Source organism: Falco cherrug, chromosome 11 (assembly GCF_023634085.1).
Source record: "Falco cherrug isolate bFalChe1 chromosome 11, bFalChe1.pri, whole genome shotgun sequence".
In the NCBI taxonomy this organism is placed as follows: Eukaryota; Metazoa; Chordata; class Aves; order Falconiformes; family Falconidae; genus Falco; species Falco cherrug.
Genome location: NC_073707.1, coordinates 16,701,450 through 16,715,978, shown reverse-complemented (window position 1 = coordinate 16,715,978; position 14,529 = coordinate 16,701,450). Strand labels below are relative to the sequence as shown.

The 14,529-nt window shown below is 35.4% G+C and overlaps 1 protein-coding gene across 7 annotated transcripts in view; it reads left to right on the top strand.

Annotated features, from left to right (window-relative positions):
- The window catches only part of XRN1 (5'-3' exoribonuclease 1), a 41,363-nt gene that overhangs the window by 1,166 nt on the left and 25,668 nt on the right, over positions 1-14,529 (top strand). For all 7 annotated transcript variants that reach the window (XR_008734406.1, XR_008734407.1, XM_055723433.1 and 4 more), the window contains exons 2-18: positions 1,982-2,214; positions 3,553-3,650; positions 4,019-4,128; positions 4,223-4,333; positions 4,575-4,657; positions 6,899-6,986; positions 7,089-7,257; positions 7,473-7,540; positions 8,497-8,631; positions 9,985-10,048; positions 10,837-10,942; positions 11,311-11,400; positions 11,551-11,707; positions 12,055-12,174; positions 13,196-13,365; positions 14,170-14,290; positions 14,389-14,487. Coding sequence is in view for 5 of the 7 variants with exons in the window: in XM_055723433.1 (XP_055579408.1) it covers positions 1,982-2,214; positions 3,553-3,650; positions 4,019-4,128; positions 4,223-4,333; positions 4,575-4,657; positions 6,899-6,986; positions 7,089-7,257; positions 7,473-7,540; positions 8,497-8,631; positions 9,985-10,048; positions 10,837-10,942; positions 11,311-11,400; positions 11,551-11,707; positions 12,055-12,174; positions 13,196-13,365; positions 14,170-14,290; positions 14,389-14,487 (2,022 nt within the window). In the remaining 2 variants the exon portion in view is untranslated. The remainder of the gene's footprint in view (positions 1-1,981; positions 2,215-3,552; positions 3,651-4,018; positions 4,129-4,222; positions 4,334-4,574; positions 4,658-6,898; positions 6,987-7,088; positions 7,258-7,472; positions 7,541-8,496; positions 8,632-9,984; positions 10,049-10,836; positions 10,943-11,310; positions 11,401-11,550; positions 11,708-12,054; positions 12,175-13,195; positions 13,366-14,169; positions 14,291-14,388; positions 14,488-14,529) is intronic.

Below are 14,529 nucleotides of genomic sequence, written 5' to 3'. Positions count from 1 at the left end.
ATAGTTGTATCAATGTATCTGAGGTGCCCTGCTCCAGTGATTCCAAACGTGGATGTTTGACCTACCTTTCTGGTTTCAGAGCAGTTTTGAAAACTTAGGTTTTTGCTTATGGTTTGTTGAATTTCAGTACGTTGTCTGATGTGGTCTGTGTAGCAAGGTGGCAGCAGCGTATGCTGGCTTTTCAGCTCTTTTGTTAAAAGCCTGGGCAGCTCGCTGAAATTGGTGGTAGCTTTAGACGTCTGAAGAACTGCACCGCAGCAACAGAGGAGTCAGCATGGGTCTGCTCTAACCCGGCGGGGGGGGGGGGGGGGGATAGCAGCAGGGGGTAGTACCCGTGATGTGTGCGGGAGGAGGCAGATGGAATGCTTCAGAAAACCAAAAAACATAACCTTAAGTATGCTAATGTTACTCTGTAGTTAGTCTGTCAGAAAACTAGGTGATGTTGTTAGTTTACAAGGATACTCTGTATAGAAGAGGGAAATGTCTAGATTGTTATCTGTTATGTTAAGCCTCAGCAGTTGCATGTATTCTCATTCTTCCTTTCCTCTGCCAGACCTCTTGAATATACAGACTGACATGTACTAGCATTTGGATTAGGATTCTTGTTTGCTATTACAGAAAAAACTGCCCAGAACAAAAGGCAATTTCTATGTAAAACACATCATTATTTTGAATTTGTGTTATAGCTGTGTTTCTTGAAAGGCCATATGTTTTCCATATATAAGCTACTTCCATATAAAAGCTTAAGTTTTCGCGTCTTTGGAATGCTGCCTGTGCAATGCCTTGTTCTCTTCTTAACTAAAAGTGGTGCCTGTGTGGATGATGTATTTGAGTATGTTGAGAGCAGTTTGGTTACTGAATTTAGCTGTACTGAAGATCATTATGCATAGTAGAAGACTAGTTATTGCAGGTGACTGGAGATGCTTCCCAATTCTGCCTCTTGTTTCTTCTCTTCATCATTCCTCTTTCTGAAACAGTGTTATGTTTTTCTTGCATCTGGGATGATAAATACAATTCAAATAACATGCCTTTCAAAATTATGTAAAGATATGTCAGTAGCAATAGTACGGGAAATGATAAAAAGTTAGCAGAGCCTTTTTCCAGCTATAATGCTGGTAGGATTTTTATGAATGGTCATGTTGGCAGATTAAAGAATAGATATGTGGCTTTTGTGTATGTTTGGTGGGTTTTGGTAACAAAAAGCTAGATAATGGCCCCTTTGCTTCATACCTTTAACAGTGTGCTCTATATGTTGCTTGTGTACATTGGGGGGAGGTTTTTTTCTTTTAAAGGAGGTTGGAATGCTACAGATAAGGCTGTTAGAAGAACAGATAGCTAAACAAAACAACTACGTTTAGAAAGCATGGGAAATAAAATGATATTACTGGTAACTCTACTGCTTTTGGTGATAATTGCCACTCTCAACTCACAGGTGGCTCTTAGCACAGAGAAACAAGCAGCATGCAGTGGTCATGGTAGGAGCTGGTTAACAGGGGGAGAGCCCTAAAGCTTCTTCAGCTGGCTTTGCTCTTGAAGGGCTGTTGGAAACTGCATACTATACTCAGTTTTGTAGATTTTGTTGTCTATAGTACAGCTATGCAGGACTGAATCAGTGAAATGTGTGGAGATATTAAAAAAATCCTGAAAAACATGATTTTTATTTGCTTTTCCCTTATACAAATGTAGAAGATTGGCTGAGACCAGGGGACGGAAGTCCTGAGGTACTGGAAACAGTCAGAAATAGGATAGGAATCTGTTCAGCTGACTTTCTTCACTAGGAAAATCATCATAATGGATTGCAAGTGCAGACAAACCTGTAACCAGTCAAGATATTCTTAGCCCATTGGCGTGCAGTAAGTTCCAAGGAGGTCTTCCCACCTCAGCTTGTTTCCAGAGTTCGTTATGCCCAGTCACACCTTGGGCAAGGATTGCGTTGCTTCAGCTGCCATCACTGAGTGGGTACTAACTGTGGCTTTTGTAGATTCCAGAATTTGACAACTTATATCTGGACATGAATGGCATTATACATCAGTGTTCACATCCAAATGATGATGATGTACACTTCAGAATCTCAGAAGATAAGATTTTTGCTGATATTTTTCACTATTTGGAAGTACTGTTTCGCATTATTAAACCAAGGAAGGTTTTCTTCATGGCAGTTGATGGAGTGGCTCCAAGAGCAAAAATGAATCAGCAGCGTGGGAGACGTTTTCGGTGAGAATATTTGTACTTGCTCTGTCTTTAGGATAGTAAACTCCTTAAAAAACCACGTTTCCTTAAATGTATGCCGTGAAAGTAAAATATATTATGAGTGGTCGTGCCTTTGACAGTAGCTTTAATTTTTAGTTAAATGAGGGTAAGTACCTGTAAAAGTTTAATACTTAAAATCAGGATTCCAAAAAGGAAAGTTTGCTTGCTACTTAAATTTTTCTCTGTGTATGCAGGACTTGGGGATGGGGGGAGCTTTTTTCCTGTGAAATTTGCTGTGAAATAGATCTGCAAGTGGAGCTCTTACAGATGTCTCTGATGGTTTCATAACCTGTGAGAGTCTTTGGTATTTGTGAATGCCAATTATAGATACACCTTTTTTGGTAACTATTGTAGAATTTTCTTTGACAGTCGCAGAAGAATTTAAGTTTCTAATGAAACTCTGGTTTCCATTTGATACCAGTTAGCAAGCTAGCTCAAATACAGAGCTGCAAGTAGATTTCATAGTGTTAAGAATTACATTAATGTTTTGGGAGATGTGGAAGCTTCTTTGAAGACTGCTGTGAGGAAAGAACGCCAGTAGTCAGGCAGTACAGGGATGGTGAGTGAAATGTGACAGAAACAAACTGGGGGAAAGGGACAAGAGAAGATGTTTTGAAGCTACTGAGGTTTTTTGATGGGTTTTGGTTTATTCTGTTTTGGTTGGTTTTGTGGGGTTTTTTTTAAGGAAAAAAGGTTGAGAGGAGGAAGAGATTAAGAAAGGGAAAACTGGAATGGAATTGAGAGGAGGACAAAAATCTTAGACCTTGGTGGCTTCTCTTTCTCTGGTTCAAAGTGTTTATAAAATCCTTGGCCAAGAAAGGCTAGGATGATGTTTCTTTCTTTCTTACTAGTGCTAATTGTTTGTTCACCTCTCCTGTCTCTGTGGTATTCCAAACTTGCGGCTTTGTTTAACTACATTACCATTATTCTGAGGTGCATTTTCAGATGTTTAGATCCTGAGTATTCCTGATGTTTCAACATTAATTTGCTTTCATTGTGATCAGACATTGAATGATCATCTTGGTAATCTAAATATTAACTGTATCTGGGTTATGACACTATCATCATTACTGAGGGGCAGGGGGAAGCTATTTTTAAGCGTTCGAGTTGTATCACAAACAAGTTTCAAACTCTATTCAGGAGTTAAATTTCTCTTCCCCTCAACCCCTTTTTTTTTCTTCTTAAACACTTTCTAAAAAATCAATTTATTTGTATTTTTTTCAGTAAAGCTTTACTTAGGATATTAACATTTGAATATGATGATTCTTTGTCTGCTCCCTCTCTAACTCTGTTTTCTTTTAGATCAGCAAAAGAGGCAGAGGACAAAATAAGAAAGGCATTAGAAAAGGGAGAAACTCTCCCTACAGAAGCCAGATTTGACTCCAACTGTATTACACCAGGTAAGACAATTTGTTAAGCATTAAATTTAAGTATTTAGATTTATGGTTTTGCATCTGTATTTTGGTACTATTTTCCTATTTTAAGGCTTTTTTTTTTTTAAAAAAAAGGACAGAATTGATAAAGGCTCACACAAGTTGAGAACAGAAGTCTTAATAACTTGTAGCAGGGTTGTAATATTGCTTCATTCTAAATAATTTTTAGATTGCTATGGAAAAAATGAAACCTCTTAGGAAAAAAACCAACAGCTGTCCCCTTCATTTCTTGTAGAATTTTTTTATTGAGTTTTTTCATTAATACTTTGGTATGTACATGGAATTTTGAATAACTAGAGAAAAGCTTTGTGTTTAACATGGATTTCTATTTCCAGGAACTGAATTCATGGCTAGATTGCATGAGCATCTTAAATATTTTGTAAATATGAAGATTTCCACAGACAAATCCTGGCAAGGAGTAACAGTCTACTTATCAGGCCATGAGGTCATTGTATTTATTAATAATTTATTTTAAATACATTTATATTTTATAGAAAAGTACTTACTGATTAATTTGGGATTTTTTCGTTTGTCTGCAGACTCCAGGGGAAGGTGAGCATAAAATTATGGAGTTTATCAGATCAGAGAAAGCAAAGCCCCATCACGATCCAAACACAAGACACTGTCTCTATGGCTTAGATGCTGACTTGGTATGTGCAATTAAAATAATACAAACAACAGAAGTTTATAAAGTGTGTATGTCTTTTGATGTCTTCCTAAGCACATAGGGTTCTAAAATGTTATTAAGCAAGCACATAGTTTTGCATTACTGCAAGCTTTTGAATTTGTAATGAAACAGAAAAGCAAAATTTCTTGATACTGCTCGAATCTTTAGTAACGGTTTAAAAAAAGATAATGAAGTAAGACCTTTCTAATATCTCTTTGTAATAGATTATGCTGGGATTAACAAGTCATGAGGCACACTTTGCGCTCTTAAGAGAAGAAGTCAGATTTGGTGGTAAAAAATCTCAAAGGTGAACTGATTTAACTTTACTCTTATTTTATATATGATGAAATAAAATCCAAAAGATACTGGGTGACTGAAACAGGGTTTTTTATTGATTGCATACTGAATTGATAGTCTTAGTTTCTTTGAGTGTTAGAAAATCCATTAAATTTGAGAAATCAACTTGTTAAATTGTGCATATGAATTAGTTTATAGAAGAAAATGTATGCTGTCAGGACAGCTTATAAAAAAAACCAATCCGTAGAGCACTGGTGTGGTGTTCTTTCTTCGTTTTATGAATGGAGCAGCCCAGGCTATACTGTCATTGTCTCCATAGTTGTTTTATGCAGATACTGACTTTTAAAAATGTATTTATTTCTCTGATGTTTTGTGGATATAAGTAAATTTACTAAGATAATTACTAAAATAAACTCTCTTAAAGTGACTGACTGGATGCTCCTATTCTGTATTTGCCCATTTGAAGGAGCTAACTTGTGGGCTGTAATCAGTTAGGACAAGATAATTTGTTCAGAACTGTGTAGGTACGTGGAGCTATTCTGAAGTAATAGACAAATTAATTTTATAACTGTTACTGTGGCTAGGTTCCTTCTGTGAAGGACCTTAAGCATGTATTTGGTGGATAAAGGAAGAAGGTGGAAGAGATAGAAATAGACTTTTCTGATACAAAAAGGGTTTTTGATAATACAGTGATAAGTCATATAAATGTTTAGATAAGTGCATCATTTTTTGCTAATAAACAACTTTTTGTTGCCAAGGGCAATGTGATAAACATCAGAAATAAGTGTTATTTTCACGGTCTTCCACAGTCAACTTCATTAATGCTCATTCTATTAATAGTGTTGGTATGTGACATTGCAACGTTTATAAGAGACTAAGGAAAAGAAAAATGTCAGCTTTCCCTTTTAAAAAGTAAAATAATATAAAATAAAAGTGTGATGACTTTTTGAGGAGCTAATTAAATATAGTATGAAATCAAAAGGCAAGGTGTCATTATTTACTCCCCCCCCCCAGCATTGTTCTGTATTTGGTTCCTGTTATGATTTCTGGATAATGCTGCTTATTACAGGAATTTACTTCTGGAAGCTACAGGAATTGCCTTCTGTCAATATTGTCACTTTATGAGTACTTACAGTTGCAAATTTGAAGATTCTAAAAATGCGTCCAAATTAGTAACTGTCAGCAATTTCTTGACTGAGAGAGATGATTTGTTTTACCAGGATTTTCAAGTCCAGTGCAATGAAGAATAAGGGGCAAAATGTCTCTAGAGTCTTAGAGCATAATCTGGATTTGCCAAAGTTTTTTAATACCAATACAAAAATTACATTTAGAAAGTGACAGAATTGGGTCTGAAGTTCTGTGCAGCCCAATGTAGCTCAGAGTTCGTCTTAGTAGTCTTCATATAAGCTTGTGTATCACACACATCTACCTCAGAGGATTTTTGCCAGAATCTACTGTGTATTTGTGAATACACAGGTGTTTATGCTGGTTTGTCATTGGAGGTGGTCCCAGCTAGCTATGGTATGCACAAGGTGAAATAGTCCTTTATGAAGAATTTAAAATATATCAGTCTTTAGCTCATTAATCTTTCGGTGTAGGTATTAACTGATTTTGGCCGAATGTTGGCTTAGGTATTAAGTAATTTTAGTGAAGAAAGGAAAAGAAGGCGTAATATATGTTGACTAATCTATGCCATAAGCAAACAGTAGGTTTGTCTTTTTTTGTGTGCTGTGCTGAAGCCACTAGATAATACATATGGAGCATATTTTCAATTTGAGCATATTCTTTTTTTTTACATGAAGCATTTTAAATGACTGCAAATGTAACCCAGCCCATTTAGACATGAATCTGTGTACTCTCTGTGTACCCAGACTAGTTCTAAAATACCTTAAAATTTGTTGGATTTGGTGCAGCATTAGGTTAAGTGGTCCCTTTTTTTGGACAATGGGATAATTACTTAGGAAATAGTTAATGCAACATGGAACTCCACAAAGATGCCCTGCTTTCTCTAAGTTAGCTGTTTTCCATATGACACAGAAACATCAGAAGACTACTGCAAAACTTTATAGACTTGAACCAGATGAATCCTAAAATAGATTCAAAGACATGTTTGTATGCTATTTTGCTATTTCTTCTGCAAAGATACAATCCTAGTAAGATTATTTGGTTTTAGGTAACCTTCAAATTATTAAATATTCATGTTAAAAGTGTTTTTATAAATAATTAACTTATTGTTTTGAATAATTTATAGAGCATGTGCACCAGAGGAAACAACGTTTCATTTACTGCACTTGTCATTGATGAGAGAATACATTGATTATGAATTTTCACCAGTAAAAGTAAGTTCTAATGGATCTGTGATTTAAAAAATGTGTGAAGTCTGTTTATACAAACATGATAATAAAAATTATACTCCTGTGTTTTTCTCTTCCCACCTCCAGGATAAGATTTCCTTTGAATATGATATTGAAAGGATAATAGATGATTGGATCTTAATGGGTTTCCTTGTAGGAAATGATTTTATTCCTCATCTACCTCATTTACACATTAATCATGATGCACTGCCGCTACTTTATAGAACATACATGGCTATCTTGCCGGAACTGGGAGGTAAGAACACTAAGTTCAGTTGTGGAAATTAGAAACGTTAACATTCCTGCGTTAATATTTATTGACCCTTTTAGCCATGTTAGAATGTTTAGCATTTATTACACTTTCTTCAGACAGCTAGCAAGATTACATTCTATTACCTGTGGGGCATTTAGATTGAAATTTTAAAATGGTTAAATTGTTAATTTGGAAAACATACTTTATTTTCCCAATAGGTTACATTAATGAAAATGGGCATCTGAATTTAAAACGCTTTGAGAAATATCTCGCAAGATTGTCAGATGTAAGTACCTTCAAAATTGTACTGTATAGAATGATATAGTTTGTTGAATATAACCTCAATATAGTGCCCTAAAATAAACCATGCTTTAGTTTTAATGGGCTGTTAAATAACTGTGTTTTACAAGTGGTTCAATCAGCTGTTTTATTACTTAACTGATGAATTTAGATCAGTTGTTGTCTGATCTTATCATAACATAAAAGATTGAAATGTTTGACCTGTGCTTTAGCCAGCATCTTTTAGTACTTAAGTCAATGAGGACTGCTCAGTAGAATCATGGTCCTCGATGCTCATTGAATAATGAGCAGCAGTACTGGGGAAAGTGTGCTGCAGGCAGCAATATTCTTCACTTCCCCTGCTGGTCAGTTTCTTGTGGGGTAAGCTATGTCTGAAGATCTTGGAGAGCAATATTTTTTGCAGGTTTTTCATGAAGATCACTAGTTAAGCATCTCTCAGAGGCAGGCATCAGCATCCTTTGTGAACTAACTGGCATGCAGGAGGCAGTTCTGTCAAGTGCCACTGCAGTAATCCATCCTAGACATGAGAAAAGGTATAGGCCATATAGAAATTGAAAGGTCTGTCTTCTGCTGAACTTGGAATGAGGAAGTTAATCTGCTGTCCCTGCTTCAGCCTTGTCTTCTGTTACTTGGGTAGAACTATGAAAGTAATGTGTGTGTGATACCAGACTATATTCTATATACATCTGTTATTTCTAGAGTTGATAGTGAAGTGTGGAAACTGAAAGAAAACAAATTATGGCGTGGGTATATGTTATGCATTGCTAAGAAAAAAGATTTTTTTAACTTTAATTTATGAGTTTATTTGTAGCTCTAGGACAAAATGTTTATGTATGAATAACTCTAGATGTAATCTAACGCACATACAAAAAGACATTGTTAATTTAGCACTGTAAATTTGGCATCCCTCAGATATTTCTAAACTTTAATCTTTCTGCACAGTTTGATCGTGAACACTTCAGTGAAGTCTTTGTAGACCTAAAATGGTTTGAAAGTAAAGTAGGCAATAAATACCTCAACGAGGCAGCTGGTATTGCAGCAGAGGAAGCCAGAAAAAATAAACAAAAGAAACAAAAGGTTAGTATTCTACATGCACAATTTTGGAAATGAAAATGTTACTTTTTGCAAATCAATAATCTCACCTTAGACAAATTAAATGACATAAACCTCTGTGGTGAGATTTTCTGAGATCAGGGAAGATAGTAAAATGTAACTGCCTGTATTGTATTGCATTGGTGGTTGAGTGGTGAAATGGCTAAGTCAAAGTCAGGTTTTCATGATTTTTGGAATCTTGTAAATCCGTAACTCAATGTCAACTTATCTGTTGGTCAACAGCAGCAAAACTTAGTTCTGGGAGAGTTAGAGTCAAGCTGGCTATGCTTTACTTCCAGCACATAGCCTGCTGGAAACTTTCTGTATTTCAGGTACTCTGGTAGATCATTCATGTATGTCTTGGTATTGGCCGACTATTTGACAATGAACAGATAAACAGTAATTTCATTGGTGTGAGCTATCTTAGATTTGTTATTAAACTTGCAGTTCTCTACATATAACTAATTAATAAGGAAGAGCACCTTTCTCTGTATCCTGATGCTGCCCCACTGTCATGTTCCCTACCACCACCTCCACTTCAATATATGCCTTCCGCAGAGCATAGAATAGCAGCAAGAAATTCCTTCACGTTTAACCTGTCACTGTAGATCGTTACTCTGTTCCTTAGTACAGTTTGTGGTTTGTAAGAGCAAGATACTAGCTCTTCCTTTAATAAGATATGCTCTATTTGTGGTTGTTCTCTTATTTGCCACACAAGTTTGGAGCAGCTGTGTAGTGTTAGGTAGCCATCGTGAGTGATCCTGTGAATGGCAGCAACAGTCAGGAGCTTGTGTATCTCACTTACAGGGGAAGAGAGCTGACTTAGTGATTCTCCTTATTGAAAGCTACTCAGTGCTGTACGCAGAAGACTGTGTAGTGTGAGAATGAAGTGTGTGTTTGGCTTGTTTGACTCGAAACTGCAATTTCTCGTATCTTTACTTTCCCACAAAAATAATTTGAACTCTTAAGAATTTACTGATGAATAATCTGACAGTGTACTGGTGCTGTAGCACAATGCATGATGTAGGTAAAAATGCTTATGTGTGTACTGCACAGTTCTGGAAATAGTTGTTTTGGAAAACAAATATTCAGGGTTTTTTTAAAGGTAGCTAAGGTTTTATTTGAGACTGCTCCTTTGTTTGATCTGTCTTTTTGTCTGATGTAATTGCCTACGGAATATGATTTTAAGAGAAGGAAGTATAGTGGGGTTTATACTAAAAAATAATAATATTTGTACATCTTGATTATAGCATTTTGAGTTGTAGATTATATGGTTGTGAATGAGGTATGTGCATATTAACCTTAATTTTTACTTTATCTCAAATATTCACTTAATAGGGTCAGGAAAATTCTATATGTTTGGCTGTTTTAGAAAAAAACGAAGGTGAAGTGACTCCCAAAAGTAAGTGCAAATAACTTTTCTATATACATATAACAAAAAACTTTTTAATTTGTGTATAGATTTGGAGGATCTGTAAGAATTTTGTGTCAGAGATGAGAGTCATCTAAATTAGAGTTACGTAGTCAGCTATCAGGAAATGGAACTGCACATCACTGGCTTATGGTTAGAGGGAACGGGGCTAAAGCTTTTGCAGTGCTCCTTACCGGACTAGTATTTCCATGATGAATTAAAGGAATGCCTTAGCAAATCTTCAATAACATTAGGTTTTTGATAATTGTATGCCTACGTATTTTGTTGTATAGGTGGGGACAAATGAACAGATTTTTATATGGCTTTGGGGTTTCAGGTTGTGTTGATTATGTTTTTCAAATAATTCCACTTGTAGGAAATGTCTTCTGCTCATGTTTTGAAATTGAATGGAAAAAAATATATCAATATTACTCTACGATATAAGATGATGTTGCTGAAAAAAGACTAAATTTTGAAATGTAATGCTTTCTTAAATTATTTTCTCATGGTTTATGTTCTCTTCTCTGCTCTTGTAATTGGGCTACAAAATGCATTGCCTATCTTTAAAGGAGAAAAAAGGTTCCAGATTCTCTTAGGGTAAAGATTCTGTTTGAGTGTTTCATGTTACTTTCAGCACAGTGAAGGTATGAGCACCTATAACTGTGAATTGAGGAACAAAGTTAAGGCATTATGTCAAAACTGAATGTCCTCAAACCTTATTGCAGTAGAGAAGTGAATGTTAATCCTTTTATTTATCTTTTTTCATGACTCCTCTTCAGCTGTGTTGGAAGATGAACCAGAAGATGATGATCTGTTTGAAACTGAGTTTAGGCAATACAAAAGAACATACTACATGACTAAAATGGGTGTAGAAGTAGTTTCTGAGTAAGTGTATGCTTTTTTCTTTCTTTTTTTCTTTTGTTAATTTTCTTTTTAAACACCAAAGACAAGTCATTGCCGATTTCGAATACAAGGCAGAATATTCATCCACTGTAGCAGAGAACACGTGGCAGTGTCCTGCAGTGGTGATGCTTTTGACTAATGCAAGAAGAGCTACAAGTCAAGTTTTCTGTAACAAGTATTTGCTGAACAGAAAGAAAATAGCCATTAGTATTAAATGAATCTAGAAAACCATGGTCTTACTAGCTTCCCAAAATGCTCTGTCTTCATCCCTATGTACAAGGGGCTAAGTAGTTTTTATATACCCATGGAAATGAGAAAAACTAGTAAGTATATTTCCGTTTTCTTTTAAGTGACTTCTTGGCTGATCAAGCTGAATGTTACGTCCAGGCAATACAATGGATTTTGCATTATTATTACCATGGAGTTCAATCATGGAGCTGGTAAGAAAAATTGTCAAATGAGAAATTGCTTAAAGATTGAGTGATATTTCATCTTGTATGCTGGGAACATTTACTGTAGTTCTCTTTGTTTCTGACATGTGAACACTGCTGTGCTATAATCGGGTAACTTAAGAAGTTTTTTTCCTGCAGGTATTATCCTTATCATTATGCACCTTATCTGTCAGATATTCGCAACATCAGCGAACTCAAAATCAAATTTGAACTGGGAAAACCTTTCATGCCATTTGAACAGCTTCTTGCTGTACTTCCAGCAGCTAGCAAAGATCTGCTGCCTAAATGCTACCAGGTAGGATTTAGAATTAAATTGCATTTATCTATAGCTTACTTCGAAATAAAGCAGACAGCTAGTAACTCCTTCTTTGATACTTTTGCATGTCCACTTAATTATAGTCTGCCTCTACATTTTAGGTGCATGGTTAAATACTTCTTATTAGTCTTAGTACATTGTAAAGTTAGTAATAAATAAAAAATTCTGCATTGCTAAGCAACTGCAGACTAGGGTAGTTAAATGATAAATGTTGAATTCCTCTTCAGGCTTGAATTGGTTTTAATACCAGCCTTCCTCTATCTCTTCCTAAAATTAGTGCTAAATTTTCTCTGATACTGTTTAATTCATCTATTGTATTTTTCTAGCATTTGATGATTAGTCAAGACTCTCCTATTATAGAATATTATCCACCGGATTTTAAAACTGACCTGAATGGAAAACAGCAAGAATGGGAAGCTGTAGTATTAATCCCGTTTATTGATGAGGTAAATTCTTTCAACATGTGCTGTCTATAAAAACTATATAACAAATCTGCTAAACTTCTTAATCAGCAGTTAGGCATGCAATTAAATGGAAGTTTAAATTAAACTTGATAAGACCACAAAAAATGTAGACATTTGCTGTCTAGAGAGTAAGAGGCTAGATGAAGTTACCACAAGCAAACTTAGCTGCAGGTGACAGAAGTCTTAAATAAGGGATGTGGACTTTTTGTTGTTTGTTCATGTTTTTAATCAGCTATTCAAATACTTCTCAGATTCTTTGAGAAAAAAATTCTATTCTTTTATATGCATAAAAATACAGAATGTCTGTGAGTAAGCTAAAAGAAATACTTGGAAAAAAACCCTGTCTTTTTACAGAAAATCTCTGTATGAACACCAGTAATGGATAGAAAGCTAAGTACAAATCAAACAGTAAAACATTAACCAAGAGGAATAAAATAGTAACATTTTCCTTTTGCATATGGGATAACAGTATTATATACGTTGTTGCAATATCTTTTATCAGATTAAGTTTGAGCACATCAAAGAGTGGATGAAAACAAGAGTGCAGATTAGATGTTATGATACATACAGGTGGTGGTGTGTGCCTATCAATTGTTTCCATAGCTTGCAGTGAGAGTTGACAGGACTTAGTCTTCTACAAAAGACAAGAGTTGCTACTTGAATGACCCATAAAGTTTTGAAGCCTTTTCAATAGTTATTTTGCAGAATTTTATGATAACATCTAAAATATTTTTTGTATTTCTTTATATATTAAATGTAAAAGGCAAAATATGACTAGCCTTTGGGAACATATTTGCAAAAATAGAATCTTTATTCTCCAGAACAATTCCATTGTAATTGTCCTATTTTTGTCAGAGAGCTGCAACATGAGGAAGGGTGAGGCTGCAATTAGAAAAGTTAAAACATTAACCAGAAAAATGCAGGTATCCACTTTCCCAGTACAGACATCTCCATGCTAATTTTTGTTGCCGGTTTCACATACACTAATTTCTCTAAAATTTAGAAACGACTGCTGCAGGCCATGGAATCCTGTAATAAGTGCCTAAAAGAAGAGGAGAAACGAAGAAATACTCACAGTGCTTGCTTGATGTACTGGTATGACAAAGATGCAGAGTTCCAGTACATGTCACCATGGCCAGAGAAATTCCCCGCAATAGAAAGATGTCATACAAGGTACCACAGGCATAACTGTTTTAGAGTAGACTAAAAGTAGTCGGAATACTTCTATTAGCATTTTAATGAAAGCCTGTATATGCCAATAAGTTGAAGTAGATTTTACCTGCTGTGGATGGCACAGTAGAAGTATTTGTCCCTTTTCTTCAAATGTTACTTTTCAGGACAGATGGAACTAATGTTAAGTGGCATGAACACTGTATAGAATTACTAAACTTTGTGTGACATGGAGGATGAAAGACTGGTACAGATATCTGATAATAGTGATGATCTATCAGCACACTAATTCCAGACCTTTTGTAAAAAAAATGCAGGCATTTGGATCCAGTGCAGAGAGTTGCACACAAATGTGTTTTTCTCTCTCCTCTCACTGAAAGTAGCCAGCTTTTAACACAGACTGAGGTTTCAAGATTAAATGGAAACATAACCTTAATAGTAGCCAAAGCAACACAGAGGAGCAATGCCTGTTGCAGGATTGGCCTCACTGAAGAATGAATAGTGGTGGAATGAATGATTCTTTATGGAACCATTGCTAGTTTAGAATTTGGCAATAACAGTGAATTAAAATAGGGAGATTGGGACATACCATGGTTTGAAGTTTTGTCTTTTTCTTAATTAGTAGTCTCTTTGCAGCAATAGCATGGGGTTTTCATAGTCCTTTGTATAGATTCCAAGCAGCTTAAATAAATTGCCACCTTACAGGAAATTCAGAGGCTTTGTCAATTAATGCGTGTTTGAATGAGTAATGTTTCTAGAGCTGAAGGTCAACCTGTATGAGCAACTGTTGTGCAACTTGTTTTTTAGACATAAAACAATACCTTTGGATGCTTGGCATGTAGAAATAACCCACAATAAGATAACTAAAATCAACAAGAGTGCATTATATTTTTGTGGATTTCCTACTTTAAAGCACATTAAACATAAGGTAAAAGATATCTTTCTTCTGACATTTTCAATTGTATTTAACAGATAACTATGTAAGAGTTCAAGTGAGTTTTACGTGCTGTTTTGTTTTTTGCCCAGTTCTACCTTAGAAAAAGTGGTGTACAGGTGTTTCAGCAAAGCAGCCATGGAGAGAACATGATGTTGGAAATCATAGCTGATGAGAACTCAAACGAGCAGGTAAACATTCAGCTCCTAACAAAAAAACACCAGCAAAACAGC